The sequence below is a fragment of the Chiloscyllium punctatum genome, chromosome 14, assembly GCF_047496795.1.
Source record: "Chiloscyllium punctatum isolate Juve2018m chromosome 14, sChiPun1.3, whole genome shotgun sequence".
NCBI lineage: Eukaryota > Metazoa > Chordata > Chondrichthyes > Orectolobiformes > Hemiscylliidae > Chiloscyllium > Chiloscyllium punctatum.
In genome coordinates this window covers 43724890-43745996 of record NC_092752.1, presented here as the reverse complement: position 1 = coordinate 43745996, position 21107 = coordinate 43724890, and the positions used below count along the sequence as shown (strand labels likewise).

The following is a 21107-nucleotide window of genomic DNA, read 5'->3' as shown; positions in this document are numbered from 1 at the left end:
CTTCATCAAACTCCGCTGTCAAGTGCCTACTTACTCAATCTATTTCCATCTTCATCACAACATGGCTTACCGTTGATATTTGCATAATCAACAAATTTCACCCCTTCCCCATCGTCCTCATTAATGTAGTTAGTAAATCAATGATGCTGTTGGACTAATATTTGTGGCAGTGCACTTAAATGGTTTTAAAAGAAACTATTAATCCCAGCCTTCTATCCCTTATGGGTTAACCAGTCCTCAATCCATGTATTGGACTACATTACTCCCAGTATTGTGAACAATAATAATAATTTCTGTAATAATCTTTTATGAGCCATCTTATCCCATGCCTTCTGAAAATCCAAATACACTACATCCCATGAATCTCACTTTATCAATCCAGCTTTTTATAACCTCAAAGGACTCAAGGAAATGTCTCAAACATGAGTTCTCTTTCACAAAGCCATGTTGATCCTCTTTCATTGAGGTAAGCTTTTGTAAATGAATTATTTCTTTCTTCATAATAGATTCTAGAATTACCCCAATTCTCATTGTTAGGCTAATTGCTATGTACTTTCATGCTTCATATATCTCCCTTCTTGAACAGCCGTATCACATTAGTCATTTACCAATCTCTCCGAACCTTCTCATAATCCAGTGAGTTCTGTATTATATTGTCCAATGCCTCCACTCACTCTGAAGCAACTACCTTTTGAAATCTTTGGATGCAGGCTATCAGGTTCTGATGACTTTCCTACCTTTAGGTCAGTCAGATGTCAGCGCAGAAGTAGACCATTCAGTCCATTTAGTCTGCTCCACCATTCGATGAGATCAGGGCTGATCTGACAATCTTAAACTCTTTTTCTTAGTTTCTCAATCCTTTATTCCCTTACTGATTAAAAATTTATCTCCGTCTTGAACAAATTTCACAGCACAACCTCTGTTTTAAAGAATTCAAAAGGTTCACCACCCTCCTCACCTTTGTCTGAAGTAGATGACCCCTTTTATTCTGAGATTATGCTCTCCCGTCCTGGTCACCCACTAGCGGAAACTATCTTTCTGCATTTAGCCTTTCAAGTCGACTAAGAATAGTGTATGTTTCAATAAGGTCATGCCTCATTCTTGTATTCTCCAGTGAATACAGTCACAGCTACTCCAACTGTTCTCCAATCAAAATGGACAACCTCATACTTATCCACATTAAACTTAATGTGCCAAATTTTGTCTCATTTATCTAACATATCCATATCCATTTGTAAATTTCATATTTCCTTATTGCAAATTACTTTCTGCCAATTTTCATGTTATCTGCAAATTTGGCTGCAGTACGTCCTGCTCCCACATCGAAGAAATTAAAATACATTTGGTTAGCAAATCCTCTATCGAATTGCATGTTACCTTATGTGTTAACGTTTTGTTTTGCACCTTATCCAATTCCTTACTTCAAGTCATTAATGTATATTGTCAATAATTGTGGCCCCAGCATGATCCCTGTGACACTGTTTATTTCAATTGGTTTGTCCCTCATGATAGACATGATGTGGAGATGCCAGTATTGGACTGGCTTGGACAAAGTTAAAAATCACACAACTCCAGGTTATAGTCCAACAGGTTTATTTGGAATCACGAGCTTTTGGAGCGCTGCTTCTTCATCAGGTAACTGTGGAGCAGGGTCACAAGTCACAGAATTTATAGCAAAAGATTACAGTGTCGTGCAACTGAAATTATATACTGAACAAACCTAGATTGCTGTTAATAGAACATAGAACAGAACAGGCCCTTCAGCCCTCGATGTTGCACCGACCTGTGAAATATTCTCCCCCTACATATATTTGTCCCCCTACACTATCCCAAAACCATCCATGTGCTTATCTAAGGATTGTTTAAATCTCCCTAATGTGGAACTTGTTCAAGGAGCAACTATTGAGTATCCTTGATAAGTACGTACGTTCATGGAATGCCCTGCCAGTAGCAGTAGTGGACTCTCCCTCTTTATCGGTATTTAAGCGGGCATTGGATAGGTATATGGAGGATAGTGGGTTAGTGTAGGTTAGGTGGGCTTTGATCGGCGCAACATCGAGGGCTGAAGGGCCTGTACTGCGCTGTATTCTTCTATGTTCTATGTTCTATGTTCTAATGTGGCTGAGTTGACTACAATAGCAGGTAGGACATTCCATGCCCATACCACTCTCTGCGTAAAGAACCTTCCTCTGACATCTGTCTTAAATCTGTCATCCCTCAATTTGCAGTTATGCCCCCCCGTACAAGTTGACGTCATCATCCGAGGAAAAAGACATTCACTGTCTACCTTATCTAATCCTCTGATCATCTTGTATGTCTCTATCAAATCCCCTCTTAGCCTTGCATCTGTTGGGAAACTCATCAATTAACCAAACGGCACATGTATTTAAAGAAACTTCATAAAAAGAATTAGGATTAGTTAATTAGCTGATTGATATTTTTAAAATTTCTATTGTGTTAAGGCAAATAGTGTGGCTGAGGTACTAAATTAACAACTTGCATCTCTCTTCACTAGACAAAGTGGATGTGCCAATGTCACAGTACAGGAAGGGGTAGTGATGAAATGACTAAATTATAAAAATATATAGAGTACAAAGAGAAGTTATCAAAAAGTTGGAAGCACTCAAAAGTAGAAGAGGTGACCAACATGTGAGATGCATCCAATTACCGAGCTAAGAAACAATTGAGATAACAGGGATTCTGGCTATTAGCTCCAATTATCCAGCAATTACATTAGGTCAATCAATATAATGCTGGTAGTAGGAAAACCATCAGAACCAACATATAACCAAGAAAGGAAATAGTTACCACTCTGAAAACCATGAGCTAACAAATTAAAGCCAACACTGATTTATTAAAGACCAACCATGTTTAACGAAGTTGATTGATCCTTTGCTGAATTAAAGGGCCATGTTGATGATTAATGTTATGTATATAGACTTTGATGTAGGGTTTAATGAAGCAGGAAATAACAAATATGTTAATAATACTGACGTCCATGGCACTAACGGTTGAGCAGGTATAGAACTGACGAACAGATAAGAGCAGAGTGAGAAGTATAATGTGCTACTCTCTTGAGCTGTATATAAGGACCACTACTCTTTTCATGTGTATGAGGTAGCAAGTTAGGAAGGCTGTTTAAAATTATTGAAGGATCCTTGGATATGTAACAAAAAGGTAGTGTATACAAACAGCAAAGGTATCATGTCTAGATCTTTGGGGACAGTTAGCTGCTTTGTGAATGACACTAACAGCATGGGTTCAATTCCAGGACTAGCTGAGATCAGCCTGAAGGGTCTGCTTTCACAACCTCATCCCTCACCTGAAGTGTGGTGACCCTGAGATTGAACACCCCTGAGGTTGTCTCTCTGTAATGAGACAGCATCCTCTGGGACGATGGTGACTTTCACTTCATCACCTCTTTATAAAACAGCCGGCAAGGCCCCAGGAACAATTTTGTCTTCGGTGTCTCGGAGTTAAAGAGATTTATTGGAAATGATACCAGGGAGGCAGGACTTCAGTTGGTTGGTAAGATGCTAGAGTTTCAGGTTGCTTTCCTTGCATTGGAAGATAAAGGGGCTATCTTAATATAGGCATGAAGGATGAAGGATGATCATGAAGCATTTTGACAAGGGAGACACTGTTAATGATAGCAGAACAGTTGGTAACCAGAGGACATAAATTTAAACTAATTGGCAAAACATTCAGAAGCAAAGAAGAATTTTATAGGAACACATAAACAGGAGTAAGCCATTCAACCTCTCGAGCTTGCTCTGTCATTCAATAAAGAGTTGACTAAGTGGGGTGCTGGAAAAAGCACAGCAGGTCAGGCAGCATCCGAGGAGCAACAGAGTCGATGTTTCAGGCATAATCCTTCTTCAGGATTGCCATTCAACAAAGTTTTGCCAGATCAGTTACTTAACTCCACCTACCTGTCTTTGGCCCATAACAAAAATTTCTCGATCTGAGATTTAAAGCTAATATCCCATCTTTTTGAATGGCTTGCCAGTTTCATAGAACATAGAACAATACAGCACAGAACAGGCCCTTCGGCCCACGATGTTGTGCCGAACTTCTATCCTAGATTAAGCATCCATCCATGCACCTATCCAAATGCCGCTTAAAGGTCGCCAATGATTCTGACTCTATCACTCCCACGGGCAGCGCATTCCATGCCCCCACCACTCTCTGGGTAAAGAACCCACCCCTGACATCTCCCCTATACCTTCCACCCTTCACCTTAAATTTATGTCCCCTTGTAACACTCTGTTGTACCCGGGGAAAAAGTTTCTGACTGTCTACTCTATCTATTCCTCTGATCATCTTATAAACCTCTATCAAGTCACCCCTCATCCTTCGCCGTTCCAACGAGAAAAGGCCGAGAACTCTCAACCTATCCTCGTACGACCTATTCTCCATTCCAGGCAACATCCTGGTAAATCTTCTCTGCACCCTCTCCAAAGCTTCCACATCTTTCCTGAAGTGAGGCGACCAGAACTGCACACAGTACTCCAACTGTGGCCTAACCAAAGTCCTGTACAGCTGCAACATCACTTCACGACTCTTGAATTCAATCCCACTGCTAATGAACGATAATACACCATAGGCCTTCTTACAAACTCTATCCACCTGAGTGGCAACCTTCAAAGATCTATGTACATAGACCCCAAGATCCCTCTGTTCCTCCACCTGACTAAGAACCCTACCATTAACCCTGTATTCCGCATTCTTATTTGTTCTTCCAAAATGGACAACCTCACACTCGGCAGGGTTGAACTCCATCTGCCACTCCTCAGCCCAGCTCTGCATCATATCTAAGTCCCTTTGCAAACGACAAATGCCCTCCTCACTGTCCACAACTCCACCTATCTTCGTATCATCTGCAAATTTACTGACCCACCCTTCGACTCCCTCATCCAAGTCATTAATAAAAGTTACAAACAGCAGAGGACCCAGAACTGATTCCTGCGGAACTCAACTTGTAACTGGGCTCCAGACTGAATATTTGCCATCTACCACCACTCTCTGACTTCGACCGGTTAGCCAGTTTTCTATCCAATTGCCCAAATTTCCCTCTATCCCATGCCTCCTGACTTTCCGCATGAGCCTACCATGGGGAACCTTATCAAATGCCTTACTAAAATCCATGTACACTACATCCACTGCTCTACCCTCATCCACATGCTTGGTCACCACCTCGAAGAATTCAATAAGACTTGTAAGGCAAGACCTACCCTTCACAAATCCGTGCTGACTGTCCCTAATCAAGCAGTGTCTTTCCAGATACTCATAAATCCTATCCCTCAGTACCCTTTCCATTACTTTGCCTACCACAGAAGTAAGACTAACTGGCCTGTAATTCCCGGGGTTATCCCTATTCCCTTTTTTGAACAGGGGCACAACATTCGCTACTCGATTCATTAATATGTAAATCCCAGAACTACTTTTAAGTCATGTTCTTGAGATAACTTAAGGTGGCATCTCAGCTCAAGCCAATGCATTAAAAGAGTGAAGTTAGAGTCTGTCTGTATCCCAATCTTGAGTCAGACTGGTTCTATTTCCAAAGTAGGACTTTATAAAATGTCACATGGATTGACTGCCTGCAACCTGTTCTAAAAGATGGAAGACTTAAAAGCAATCTAAGTTTATTCAATATATAGTTTTATATGCATGACACTGTAATCTTTTGCTATAAATTCTGTCTTATGATCCTGCCTCACAGCTACCTGATGAAGGAGCAATGGTCCGAAAGCTAGTGTTTCCAAATAAACCTGTCGGATTATAACCTGGTGTTGTGTGATTTTAACCTCATGGTAGACACACTGGACAAAACAGAATATTGGAAAAATTTTTTTAAAGACTTGCGAAAAGAATTCAAATTCACTTTCTTATCTTTGGGCCAATTAAATCCTCAGAAACACCTAAACCTCAGTGAGGAGTTACCATACAATGGTCTCTTGCTCAGGGTCAGGCTTGGGCGATTGCCATCAGCTTCCTTTCCGTGTATATCTATGCAGTTGCTAACTTTTTTTATATCAGCTAGCGTGTCTCCCTGAGACACCTAAACCAAACTGCAAACTCAATGTCCAGCAAACCTTCAGCATCAACTACCACTTTTAACTGGCTTTGTATAATTCAGTGCTACTAAAACAGCAACTTTTAAGGTGTTAAGAGAACTTTGACGTTCTCCTCGCTTTCAAACTTCTTGCCATTCTTTAACAAATTTATGAATGGAGCCAGTAGAAGGCTGAAATTTAGAGCAAACTTCCAACAGAATCCACTCATGCCTCTATGCCTCAAAATCTCTGGTTTTGTCTTCGGCACTGGACAATCCAAGATGGCCCCTATTTTTACTTCTGTAGGAGGCTGACTTTAGTGGTGGGTATGTTTAGATTAGATTACAGATTACATTAGTGTGGAAACACATCCTTCGGCCCAACAAATCCACACCGACCCACCGAAGCGCAACCCACCCATACCCCTACATTTATCCCTCACCTAACACTACGGGCAATTTAGCATGGCCAATTCACCTAACCTGCACATCTTTGTGACTGTGGGAGGAAACCGGAGCACCCGAAGGAAACCCACGCAGACGTGCAAACTCCACACAGTCGCCTGAGGCGGGAATTGAACCCAGGTCTCCGGCACTGTGAGGCAGCAGTGCTGTTGGAGGTGATTCTGAAAGATAGGATTTACTTGTATATGGAGAGGCAAGGAATGATCAGGAATAGTCAGCATGGTTTTGTGCGAGGGAAATCAGATCTCACAAACTTGATTGAGTTTTTCGAGGAAGTAACCAAAAAGATTGAAGGTAGAGCAGAAGACATTATTTACTTGAACTTTATTGAAGCCTTTGATAATGGCAGACTAATTAGTAAAGTTTGATCACACAGGATTCAGGGTGAGTTTGTCAGATGGGTACAAAACTGAGCTGCATGATAGGAGACAGAGGGCAGTGGTGGAGTGTTGTTTCTCGAATTGGAGGCCTGTGACCAGTGGGTTTCCACAGGGATCAGCCCTGGGTCCACTTTTGTTTTCCATTTATGTAAATAATTTGGATGAGAATATTGGAGGCATGGTTAAGTTTGGGAAACTTAACCATGTCCACTATACTTAACCACTGTCCACTATACCATCATGGGTGGTATAGTGGACAGTGAAGAAGGCTGTCTAAGATTACAAAGAAATCTTGATCAATTGGGTTAAAGGGCTGAGGAGTGGCAGGTGAGGTTTAATTTGGATAAATATGATGTATTGCAATTTGGTAAAACAAAGGACAGGACTTATACAATTAATAGCAGAGCCCTGGGTAGTGTTGTAAAACCGAGACCTAGGGGTTCAGGTATATAATTCTTTGAAATTTGCATCAGAGGTAGACAGGGTGATTTAAGAAGGTGTTTAGCAAGCTGGTCTTCATGATTCAGTCCTTTTGAGTTTAGGAGTCGGGATGCCATGTTGAGGTTGTACAGGACATTTATGAGCCCTCTTCTGGAGTATTGTATGGAGTCCTGGTCACCCTCAATAGGAAGGGTGTTATTGAATTGAAGAGGGTTCAGAAAAGATTTACCAGGATCTTGGTGGGAGTGGAGAGTTTGAGTTATGCAAATAGTCTGAATAGGCTGGGACTCTTTTCCCTGGAGCGTAGGAGGTTGAGGGCTGACTTTATAGAGGTTTATAAAATCATGAGAGGCAAAGAAAAAGGCCTTTCCCCTAAGGTGGGGAATTCAAAATTAGGGTGCATACTTTTAAGCTGAGAAAACAAAAATTTGAAAAGGACATGAGGGACAACGTTTTCCACAATGATTAGTGTGTAGAATGAACTGACAGAGGAAGTGGTGGATGCAGGTACAGTTACAAATTTAAAAGACATTTGGATAAGTGCATGAAGAGGAAATGTTGGGGGGATATGGGCCAAATGTAGACAGGTGGGACTGGTTTAGTTTGAGAACATGGTTGGCATGGACTAGTTGGACCAAAGGGACTGTTCCCATGAGGTATGACTCTGACTGTGTGGCCAATTGGCCCTTTCTCATAAATGTGCCTAAAAAATCACATTGGTTTCACCAAAATCATTTTTTGTCAAGTTTATGATCGAATTGGCGATGTGTTATAAATATGCTTCCCAAATTTGTTTGACTAGAGCTAAATTGTCAGTAACCAACAGAGCATTACTGTTGTAAATCTTCAGGAAGTTAGTCTGTGTTTTTTTTTTCATTCTAAAAAATATGATTTTACATTGACAAAGTTTATCCAGAGTTACAAAAACTGGTATCTCTTTGGCTATATTGGTCAATGAAACTTACACATATCCCTTTAATAAGTTGTGTAATGATCATTGCTTGTTCAGTCCACCCTATAATGACTTCCAGTTGTTGAATTAGACACATATCTACCTTTGTTACCATGCTGACTCTGACCTTGTGTCTAAATTCAGAAGAATTGAGTCCTTTAGTTTAACTTGGGGCATCTGTAATGGCAAACAGTAGCAAGGGAATCCCTGAATCACAATCGTTATATCATTTCTGATAATAAGCTCAAATCAAGTCTTTAAAATTTCATGCTGTCTTTCTAGCACCTCTTGTGATGTTGGATGATAAATAAAGATGCAACTGTCTAATTCCTAAATTAGTTGTTTTCTTGAATATTTATGACATAAAATTTGTGACGTAAGAATTATCATCTGTGTGCTAATTAATCTAACTTTTGTCTAAATTACAAATGTTCTTGTAGGTTTTTAGTACTTATCCTGTGAAATTAATCATTCTTCTTTGTTTCTAGATATTCCAGTTGATGTACAAATAAATATTTTCATTAACAGCTTTGGGTCGATACATGAAACAACGATGGTAAGATTTGCTTACAAACCTAAGAAATACAGGCTTGCTTAATGAGAACTCAATATCCTTTTTAAGTACTGTGTAACCAATTAAAACAAGACTTATTTATATTTTTGCAAAGATATATAATAAGCAAAAAGTAAAATGAAAATGACATGAATGATTGATTGTATTACTGTTACAGGAATGAAGTAGCTACTTTCCTTAAAATCGTTTGGGAAGGGTGAATCTTGGACTTGTTGGAACACTGGAACTCCAGTGATAAATGTGTAGCCTGAAACAAAGGGAAATCAGGCCTTCATTAAGTTCCTTCTCTCTCCATCAGAAGACCTTTAGCCCTAATTATTATTATCCTGGGTTTGCATCCACCTTTAATGAGACAGGCTCAGGAATCCACATTTACTGGGGAAGTTGGGAAGAAAATTAAGTTTTCATTGAGCATAAATCATTCAATGTTCCTGCCCTGAACTGATTCTTACATGTCTTGCGGAGTGAACAATGATGGGATGGCCAATGAAGGAGAAATTACAGATTAGTGCAGAGAGGCAGTGGTCCGATTAATAACTGCACATGCTGCCACTTTGTCCACAATATCACTTAATGCTTGGCAGGATCATGGAGAGAATTTTGATCCTTAAATGGCCTGCAAGATTGCAAAGTGCTAAACAGCCAATTAGATACTTTTATGGTGTTGTCCCTTTAGAAATGTGGCAAGTATACTGCACCTAGCATTGCCTCACAAATAATGAGATAATTCTCAAGTAATTCATTTTAGTGATTAGATTAGATATCCTACAGTGTGGAAATAGGCCCTTCGGCCCAACAAGTGCACACCGACCCTCCGCAGAGTAACCCACCCAGACCCATTTCCCTACATTTACCCCTGTCTAATGCACCAAACACTATGGGCTATTTAGCATGGCCAATTCACCTGACCTACACATCTTTTGGAATGTGGGAGGAAACCTGAGCACCCGGAGGATACCCACGCAGACACTGGGACAACGTGCAAATCCCACACAGACAGTCGCCCGATGTGGGAATCAAATCCGGGTCCCTGGCGCTGTGAGGTAGCAGTGCTAACCACTGAGCCACCGTGCTGCCCATGGTGATATTATTGAACTATACCAAATCGTGAGGAACATAGATAGACTGTAATGTGTAGAATAAATATTGGCATTTAAGCTGGAGAGAACTCAGTTTTCCAGCAGTAAGTTGTTCCACTGGTATTTCAGTCTTGATTTTGTAATCAAATTTTCATGATAGGATTTCAGTGAATTAAATTTGATTCCATAATTTAGGTCAGTAGGATTATATCCCTACTGACAGCAGTTATAGGAGCTGGCATTTACAAGTAATGCTTCACAAAAACAAATCGTGCAAACCTCTGAATGGCCATGAGTAACCTGGGGCTAAATTTGGAGATGAGTTGGGAGGTAGCAGGGTTGACAACATGGCAGTATGTGTGTGTGTGTGTCTGCCTAATGTTGGCCTGCTGCCATGGCATTTTGCAAGAGGCTGCCCACTAAGTGTTGAGAATTTAAAGGAAATCCTTGGCTTATATGTGGATACTTAAACAAGAATTTGAAGAAAATCCTAAGATCCTGTACCAATGCACTTTTGTACCTAAGATGGAGCTGTAAGTGGTGACTTTGTAATCTTTTCACTGCACTTATGTGACTGCATCTGACAATAATTCTAATTCTAAAAGAAAAGTCCACATCCTATTTATCGCCAGTGTGAGACCAAGTGGTGGGACTAGTGTCTTAAACAACAAAATTAAACAATGCACTTTATTGGTACCAAAAATTATACAGTTCATTGATTCTGTGTATTTTCCACTGCAGTACAGTTCTGAGAATTACTGACTTACACCAATGTAATAAATTGAACAATATAATGTATAATGTTATGACCACAAAGCAGACCACCAGTTTTTTAAAAAATATATGATCTGACTGAGGACTAGTAACTTGTTTTTAAAGTGTACAAAGTGTCAGATCCAGGAATTTAGTAAGAGAACAAGATTCCAGAGTTTTAAACAAACAACTATGAACTTTACAAAGTTAGAACAGTAATATAATCTGCAGTTTGCGTTGTAACACCCAGAATTAGCATTATACAAATAAACAAATTGTGATCAAACATTGTATTAAACACTAGAAGTGGCTATGTTGGATCCCATGGATTTCATAGCAACCCCTGCCCCCCCACCCCCACAAATGTTTTGACACTGTGGATCATTAAATGTTATTAGCTGATACAAGTGATTCTAACAACTTCTCTTTGAACGACTTAGCTTCTGAACTCTCTAAATCATTCTGTCACAAAAGGCCTCAGTGACTGTTCATCTCCCAGTTCACCATTCCTGTCTCCTGACACCACATCTTACTGGATTCACTTGAGGAACCCTATCTACTCACTACAAAAATTCCAACTGCCTAGCTACTTTGAGCAAAAACACACAAAATCATGGGCATTCATTTCCCTTAAATTCACTAACAGTTCACCGCTGCTATGGACTAGCACTCTGGCAAATAGCTTCTTTTCAGGTCCAATTAAGCTGGTAAGTGCCTCAGGGCTGGCCATCTTCTCCTGCTCATAGCTAACTCACTGAGTTCAGATAGCGTTTGACTTTTATCTGACTTTTCAGCAGGCCACCTAAACAATTCTTTTCTGCATGAAACTTGGTTCTGTCTCTGTCTCCTTCTCTAACTGCTTGTAACTTTTGAACTGCTCCGAGTAAATCTTGAAATATTTTGAGTGGCTGATTGAATACCTGACAACAAGACCTGCCCTGCTTGTAAAGTAGAACCAAATACAGAACATAGCAATCTCTGTGTGCCCTGAATGTTACAATATTCACTGTTGTTGCTTACAGCACAAATTGAAGACAAGATGCCATGGATTCAATCACAATATGGAAAACAGGTTTTCAGCTCTTTGAAGATGAGAATAAGCAGTTTGTTAATAAGAATCCAATTTAATTATTTCCAACAGACCAAAACTTGTTTCTTGTGCAGTTAATTTTAGTAAGATTAGGAATCAGAGTTCAGCCCTCCATGCACAATAGCTTGCCAATTCCAGTTTTAGCAGAATGGTTGATTGGTTAAAGTCACGACATGAAGCAATGCTATCATTGCTGAAACTCTAACAGAAACACTACAATATAACAACAAAACAATTTGTGAAAAATTGAATAAGAAAATACCATTTAGCCCATCTAGTTTCTGGACTTAGATCCTTTTACAGGACCTGCTCAATCTACATTCATCATTTTCTTGACTCCATTCACCAAGTCCCTGCAGTCATTGTTCAGTCTGTAATACCTCTATATTCAATTTTTGAGTGTCTTGAGGCCTCATTTTCAGCCCTTGATAGGAGTCCGTAAGTTATCCAGAACTGAAAACGTTAGAGCCATTAGCGGGATAATCAGCATTGAAAATGGAACATAACAGGAAGAGGAAAAAAAAACAGCGCAATGATTGTGTTTTTAAAAAAAAGGAAAGAAATATCAAGGCTTAAGTGAAAAGTAACGATTGTTAAATTGAAGGAGCGATCAGATATGAGACTAAAGGTCCTAAATGAACAATTTATGTTGGTATTCGCCAAAGAGAAGGAATTGGCGGCAGAGGATCTTGGGGAAGGGAGTGTCAAATTTCTAAGCCAAGTTGCTATTAAAAAGCAAGAAGTATTGAGGGTCTTAAGTGTTAGGGAAAATAAATCCCTGAGTCCTGATGGGAGCTATCCCACAAAATTGAGGGAGTCAAGAGAACAATTTGCTGGCGCATTGTCAGACATCTTTGGCCACAGATAAAGTCCCAGAGGACTGGAGAATAGCCAATGTTGTCCTATTGTTTAAGAAGGGTAGCAGGACAATCCAGGAAATTACAGGCCTGTGAGCTCATATCGGTGGTCAGGAAATTATTAGAAAAGATTTTCAGACACAAGATCTATATGCATTTAGAAGATGATTGGGAATAGTGATTGCAGTTGTCTACATAGGCTTCATAGCTTCATAGTCTACATAGCCTTTGACAAGGTCCCTCATGGCAGACTGGTACAAAAGGTGAAGTCACATGGTATCATGGGTGAACTGGCTTAGTTGTAGGAGACAGACAGTAGCAGTGGAAGGATGCCTTTTGGAATGGAGGTAGACAAAGAGGTGACTAGTGGTGTTCCACAGAGATCAGTTCTGGGACCTCTGCTGTTCATGATCTGCAAATGTAGTTGGTCTAATTAATAAGTTTGCAGAAAATACAAAGACTGGTAGCAATGCAGATAGTGAGGAGAATTGTCACAGGATACAGCAGGATATTGATCAGTTGGAGGCATGAGCAGAAAAATGGCAGATGGAATTTAATCTGGACAAATGTGAGGTGATGCATTTTGGAAGTCCAAGTACAGGTGGAACTTACACAGCGAATGACAGAAAGCTTTGGAGTATTGATATGCAGAGGGATCAGAGTGTGCAGGCCCACAGGTCACTGGGAGTGACAGCACACATAGATCAGGTGGTTAGAAAAAGGCCTACAGTATGCTGGCCTTCATTGGAAGGGGCATCGAGTATAAGGATAGGCAGATTATGCTGCAGCTTTATAGAACTTTAGTTCAGCCAGACTTGGAGTATTGAATACAGTTCTGGTCACAACACTACCAGAAGGATGTGGATACTTTGGAGAGGGTACAGAAAATGTTTATCAGGATGTTGCCTGGTGTGGGGAATTTTAGTTATGAAGGAAGGTTGGATAGACTGGGTTTGTTTTCATTGGAATGCACGGGGCTGAGGTGATCTCATCGAAGTTTATAAGATTGTGAACAGTGTGGACAAAGTGGAAAGTATCAGGCTTTTTCCCAGGGTGGAGGTGTTATTGGTCAGGCCAGACCCCCTCAAAATATTTTAAGAACATTGCCTAGACCCTAACTTACTTTCTTTAAAGGCAGATGTGAAGTGTGCGTTCCAGGTGTGATGCAGCTGGTAAAACCATGCAGCCTTAAGCAAAACAATTTATTTATGCACTGCAGTTGAAACACAAGCAAAAGAAAACAGAATTTAAAATAACTTAACTCCTGAATGACCTAACCGACCGAATACACTAACTACTACTAATTAACTGTTCCAGTACAGCAACACCCCACAAACTTGCAGGCAGCAGGGAACAAAGAGATTTCAGGAGAATGTCAGAGGAGTTCTTTACTGAAGCTTGCAATTCCCCTGGACACTGTCATCTTTGTGACTGCTACAGCTAAAACAAACTAGAAAAAAAACCTGAACTAAGAGAACTGGCCACTCTCCTTCCATTGTTAAACTAGGTGCTTTGTTACCACTGCCCTTACAACTTCTCTCCAAACAAAACAAGGACAAAATACCTTCTTAAAGTGACAGCATCATCACACCTCCTCCATTTAAAAAAATAAACCATCAATACATAGAGATGGCTTCATTTTAAACCTTGTGGTCGTACTCTATCGGTACTCTACAGCACATATATATATTATAAGCATGCAAACAAACATTCACTACATTAGATTTCTATCAGTTTACTCCTGCCACCTTTCAAATGCCTCCATTTTTTTTTCCCAGTCTTGACAACAGGTTGGCAATTACATTTTAAGACCATAAGACATTGGAGCAGAAATTCAGCCATTCAGCTGAATTTGTCAAGAGTGTAGTGCTGGAAAAGCACAGCAGGTCAGGCAGCATCCAAGGAGCAGGAGAATTGACGTTTTGGGCATAACTCATTTGTGTCGTAACCAGTTCTTCTTTTGCTTTCCTTCCCTATCAAAATACATTTTGAGCATATTCACATGACACGCCCTGAGACCTTATCAAATAGTTCACCTCACTCAGTCTCCTTTTGATTTGATAAAGTCCACTAAACTTTGCTTTTAAAGGTTCACCTCTCACTGGAAGTAACATTAACACTTTATCACCTTGAGCAAAGTTATGAGTTTTTGATGTCTTGTCAGCTTCCTGTTTCATCACATGCTGTGATATTTTTAAATGCTGATGAAGGGCTTTTGCCCGAAACGTTGATTTTCCTGCTCCTCAGATGCTGCCTGACCTGCTGTGCTTTTCCAGCACCACACTCTCGACTCTAATCTCCAGCATCTGCAGTCCTCACTTTCACCTATTTTTTGGGCGGCATGGTAGCACAGTGGTTAGCACTGCTGCCTCTCAGCACCAAAGACCTGGGTTCAATTCCTGCCTCAGGCGACATTGTGTGGAGTTTGCACGTTCTCCCCGTGTCTGCGTGGGTTTCATCCGGGTACTCCGGTTTCCTCCCACAGTCCAAAAATGTGCAGGTCAGGTGAATTGGCCATGCTAAATTTCTCGTAGTGTTAGGTGAAGGGGTAAATGTAGGGGAATGGGTCTGGGTGGGTTGCTCTTCAGAGGGTTGGTGTGAACTTGTTGGGCCAAAGGGCCTGTTTCCACAATGTAAGCAATCTAATCTAAATGCTATCCAGCAGATTCCCTCACTCTCTTTAACCATTCCCTAAAATTTGACGCACAGCCCAAATATGCAGTCTCTGAATTCTGACTCACCAATTTCTCCTTGATTAGTTTCAGTGATCCTCTCCCCTCATTCCCAAAATCTAATTCAAATGGACTAGGTTTGGTTGATTTATCCCTAACGTTAAAACATAAAAATGGAATTCCTTTATCCCAGTCATCTGGATAGTTTTGACTGTAGCCCTTAACATGGTCCTTAAAGTTTGATGCCACCTTTCTAACGTTCCTTGTGATTCTAGATGGCAAGCAGTGGATTTGAATTGCTTTATTCCTAAACTATTCCATAACTTCCCAGAATAATTTTAATATAAAATTTGACCCTTGATCTGATTGTATGTCTGTGGGTTGTCCGTATCTAGTGAAAAATTTGAGTACTTTTCTACAAACTTTTTTAGCTATGATATTGAGTAATGCAATGGTCTCTGAAAATCTATTGGACACATCCATTATTGTGAACAAATACTGATTCCCACTTTTTGTTTTAGATAGGGATCCGAAACAATCAATTAAGACTCTTATAAGAGATTCCTCAAATGCAGGAATGGGTATTAAAGGTGCCTGAGGTTTTCCAGTTACCTGACATGTATGACGTGGCTGGCAAAATTCAACAACCTGCTTATGCAGCCCAACCAGTAAAAATGTTTTTGTATTTTAGATTGAGATTTCTTACCCCTAGTTGACCTCCTGCTGCTAATCCATATGCCACCCACAACAGCTCCTTTTTATAACCCACTGACATTACAACTCGATTAACTTTTGCCAATTTCTCATCTGCCTGAATATGTGATGGTCCCCATTTCCGCATTAAGACATGATTTTTAAGGTAGTAACATTCGGGAATACACTCAGATCCTTCTTCTTTGTATGCTTTTCGATATAATTGCATCAGTTTTTCATCTTTCTGTTGTAACTCAGTTAATTTCTCTGAGCTAAAAATATCCACTTTGTCCTCCACCTGTTCTTATTTTGGCTCAACCATTTGATCAAACGTGGTCTCTGATAATTCAACTTCCTTATCTGTATTCTTTGATCTCTACTCCTGTTTCAACTGGTGACTTTGTGACCTTGTGTTTAACCAATGTTGCCTGAGTTTCCACTGGCTTTTCAACCACAGTAGGCAGCACTCCTACCTGTGATTCAGCGATATCATTACCAAGAACAAATTGTATACCTGGAGTCCAGGGTTCATCCAGTACTCATCCCGCTACTTCTCCTCTTTTCACTGGACATTCCAACTTCACTGTACAGATTGGAACACTTCTTGTCTCACCATGAATTCCATGCATTAGAACTTTCTCTGGCAGTAGTCCTTCTGAGTTACATATTTCCTCATGTATTAACATCAAAGATTGACATGATCCCATATCTCTTAATACTGAGCTGCTGCTCTTGGCCTATGCAAGTAATACCTTCATAAGTAAACGTTTCAGAAGATCTGGCATTTCCTTCTCAACCAACCTCCAACAAGGTTGTACATTTTGGTGCAGCTTTTTAGCATCCATTGTGCTTTGCTTTACCACTTCAGCAAAGTTCACTGTGTTATCCTGTTTTCCTACACCTGGCTTCCCAGTGCTTTTTCTAAACTACCAAAACTGTGACTTTATGTAGTCTACTTTATTGCAGTGAAAACACCAGAGCTTTTTAACTTCTCTTCCCTTCATGGGTTTCCTTTTTACCTTGTGGTAAGCTATCTTTATCATCTTCCCTTACCACCTGAGGAATTCTCTTTTTTCCCCAGTTTCTATCCCTCATGAATTGAAATTGATATCGGAAGCCAAAATTTGATTTATGAACTAACTCCTTACCCTCAGCTATTTCAGCTGCTAATCTTGCTGTTTTAAATCTCTGCTCTTCTGCATGAGTTCTCACGACTTCAGGAAGTGAGTTACAAAGAACAAAGAAAATTTACAGCCCAGGAATAGGCCCTTCGGCCCTCCAAGCCTGAGCCGATCCAAATGTACTGTCTAAACCTGTCGGTCAATTCCTAAGCATCTGTATCCCTCTGCTCTCCACCTACTCCTGCATCTGTCCAGACACATCTTAAATGAATCTACCGTGCCTGTCTCTACCACCTCTGCTGGCAACGCGTTCCAGACACATACCACCCTCGGTGTGAAGTACTTGCTGTTTGTTTCCCACTTGAACTTTTCACCTCTCACCTTGAACTCCTCCAAAATGATCATCCCTCTAAAAGTGTCATAGGTTTGCTGTGTTTTTAATGCTTTTATCCACCTATCAAAATTATTTTCTTTGATCCTTTCAAACTCAATTTATGTTTGACCAGAGTTCCCTCCTTAGGTTCATGAAATGCTGTCTGTAGGTTCCTGGCACAAGCTCACAGAGTCATAGGGATGTACAGCACAGAAACAGACCGGTTCGACCTGTCCATGCCGACCAGATATCCCAACTCAATCTAGTCCCACCTGCCAGCATCCGGCCCATATTCCTCCAAACCCTTCCCATTCATATATCCATCCAAATGTCTTTTAAATGTTGCAATTGTACCAGCCTCCACCACATCCTCTGGCAGCTCATTCCATACATGTACCACCCTCTGTGTGAAAATCTTGCCCCTTAGGTCTCTTTTCTTTCTTTCCCCTCTCACCCAAAACCACTGCCCTCTCGTTCTGGACTCCCCGGCCCCCAGGGAAAAGACTTTGTCTATTTACCCTATCCATGCCCCTCATGATTTTGTAAACCTCTATAAGGTCACCCCTCAGCCTCTGACGCTCCAGGGAAAACAGCTGCAGCCTGTTCAGCCTCTCCCTATAGCTCAGATCCTTCAAGCCCGGCAACATCCTTGTAAACCTTTTGTGAACCCTTTCAAGTTTCGCAACATCTTTCCTAAAGGAAGGAGACCAGAATTGCACGCAATATTCCAAAAGTGGCCTAACCAATGGCCTGTACAGCTGCAACATGACCTCCCAACTCCTGTACTTAATACTCTGACCAATAAAGGAAAGCATATCAAATGCCGCCTTCACTATCCTCTCTATGTGCAACTCCACTTTCAAGGAGAAATGAACCTGCACTCCAAGGTCTCCTTTTGTTCAGCAACACTCCCTAGGACCTGACCGTTAAGTGTATAAGTCTCATTTATCTGACTTAAACTCCATCTGCCAATTCTCAGCCCATTGGCCCATCTGATCAAGATCTTGTTGTAATCTGAGGTAACCTTCTTTGCAGTCCACTATACCTCCAATTTTGGTGTCGTCTGCAAATTTACTAACTATATTTCCTGCGTTCACATCAAAATCATTTATATAAATGACGAAACGTAGTGGACCCAGCAGCGATCCTTGTGGTACTCCACTGGTCACAGGCTTCCAGTCTGAAAAACTATGCACTTAAGATGGCTTTCTTCACCTCCTCATACTCCACAGATACCTCCTCTGATAGTGATGTAAGTACCTCACTAGCTCTGCTTACCAATTTTGTTTGGATCAACAAAACCCACATGGTTCCTGGCAACTTCATTTGTTTAGCCACTTTCTCAAATGAAATGAAAAAGGCTTCTACATCCTTCTCATCCAATTTAGGCAATGCTTGGATATATTTCATCAGATCCCCACCAGCCCTGCGGTTATGATGGGCTTACGCATCATCACTATCCCCCTCACTAAGCCTACGTTCTACCCTTTACCTCCATCCTTTTATATTGACTTTATGGGCAGCACAGTGGCTCAGTGGTTAGCACTGCTGCCTCACAGCGCCAGGGACCCGGGTTCAATTATGGCCTCAGGCGACTCTGTATAGAGTTTGCACATTCTCCCCATGTCTGCTTGGGTTTCCTCCGGTACTCCAGTTTCCTCCCACAGTTCAAAAGGTGTGCAGGTCAGACGGATTGGCCATGCTAAATTGTCCTTAGTGTTAGTTGCATTAGTCAGGGGTAAATGTAGGGAAATGGGTGAGTTTCTCTTTAGAGGGTGGGTGTGGATTTATTGGGCTGAAGAATCTGTTTCCGCACTGTAGGGAGCCTAATTTAACTTAATCTAATCTACTGAAGTTCAAACTCTCTTTCTCCCTTTCCACTCTCTCTTTTGCCCCTTGCTCTCTCTCCTTTTCTCCCTTCTTCTGCTTTCCTCTTCTTTTTGTATTTGTTATTCCAAAGTGATTCTTCCTTTTTCCTCTTTATTCTGCAACTAGCTGTAATTCAAACTGTTTCAGTTCCTCTTCACATTCAAGCTGCTTCATCTGCAATTAAATTGTAGCCACTTCCTAAGATTTTGATGGCATTTCCAGCAAATTTAAAAGCCGCGCTATTGCTGTAACTATCTCTCCTTTTCTCACAGATGAAGGCAACCTGAACTCTAGCCTGTCTGCCAGTTCCAACAGCTTTGCATTACTCACTTTTTGTAAAACCCCCAAAGTCACTTCTTCCACCCTCAGAAAGCTCTTAGTGACTGAAAAACCCATTACTACACAGAGCACTGTTTAAAGCAACCGAATCCAACACCTGGAAAAGAAGACACTAACGCCTACCAGTCACCTTTGATGCAACAATCGTAATTCCAAAGTGAAATTGTAGAATCAGTTCCCCCAAGAGCTCCCAATCTGTTATGGACAAGGCCAGAACCCCTCAAAATATTTTATGAAAGTAGCCTAGACCTTAACTTTTTTTTTATTTTAAAGGCAGAAGTGAAGCGGGTATTCCAGGTGTGAAGCAGCTGGTCAAACCACACAGTCTTAAGCAGAACAATTTATTTATGCACTACAGTTAAAACGCAAACAAAAGAAAGTGGAATTTAGAATAACTTAACTCCCGGATAACTGACCCGACACACTAACTACTGCTAATTAACTGTTCCAATACAGCAACACCCCATAAACACACCCCATGGCAAAAAGGTAAACTCAAACACAGATTCTTACAGGCAGGAGAGAACAATGTCCAAAGAGACTTCAGAAGAAGGTCAGATGAGTTCTTGACTGAAGCTTGCAATCCCTTGGACCAATCTCTTATTTTGTCACTAAAATAAACTAGGAGAAAATCTGAACTGGTCACTCCCCTTCTATTGTTAAACTGCACTGTTCCAAGACTCTTTGGCGTCTCTGCCTTTACGACCTCCCTTTTTAAAAAAAAGACAAAATAACCTTTTTAAAGTGATAGCATCAGCATAGGTCAATGACTAGGAGACACCGGTTCAAGGTAGTGGATTGGGGAGTGGGAGAGGTGGGGTTGGGTAGCAGAGTTTAAAAGACGTGAGAGGGAGGCTTTTCACACAAAAGGTGGTGATTGTCTGGAATGCGCTGCCATAAAGGGTGGTGAAAGCAGACACAGTGGTAGCATTCAAGAAGCACTTGGATGAAGACAGAGGAACCTCGAGTATCCGAATATCAATTATCCAAAGAAGATCTCAAGGTCCCGATAGAAACAGTACGTCAAAGAGGTGTTTCCAACACTGATCGAGTCTTTTGTTTATAATGATTAAAAATGAACTCTGCTTACTGATTTGCTGCCAAGAACAGTCCTGGGATTGATGGGAGCTCAGGCACTGTCTCCAAATGACTGATTGCCCGCCCTCTCTCTCCCCACACTTTACCTGGAGTTCTACACGGGTGTACCCTAAACACCCCCTTCCCCAGATAATCTCTCCAACATTGTCCTGTACAGGGCAAAGGTGGAATGTGTGTGTGTGTGTGTGTTATTTTGAGACTCATCCCACCCCAAAGGCAGCAGCAGTCTTATTGTTGGTGTCCAGTCCAGCTGTCCCGGAGTCAGGAAGAGGCGGGGGGGGGGGGGGAAGGTGGGA

General features: G+C 41.0%; 1 protein-coding gene across 4 annotated transcripts in view; it reads left to right on the top strand.

The window, feature by feature from the left end:
* Positions 1-21107, top strand: part of glrbb (glycine receptor, beta b) — a 223778-nt gene that overhangs the window by 71410 nt on the left and 131261 nt on the right. For all 4 annotated transcript variants that reach the window (XM_072584273.1, XM_072584269.1, XM_072584271.1 and 1 more), the window contains exon 4: positions 8782-8849. In XM_072584273.1, the coding sequence (XP_072440374.1) occupies positions 8782-8849 (68 nt within the window). The remainder of the gene's footprint in view (positions 1-8781; positions 8850-21107) is intronic.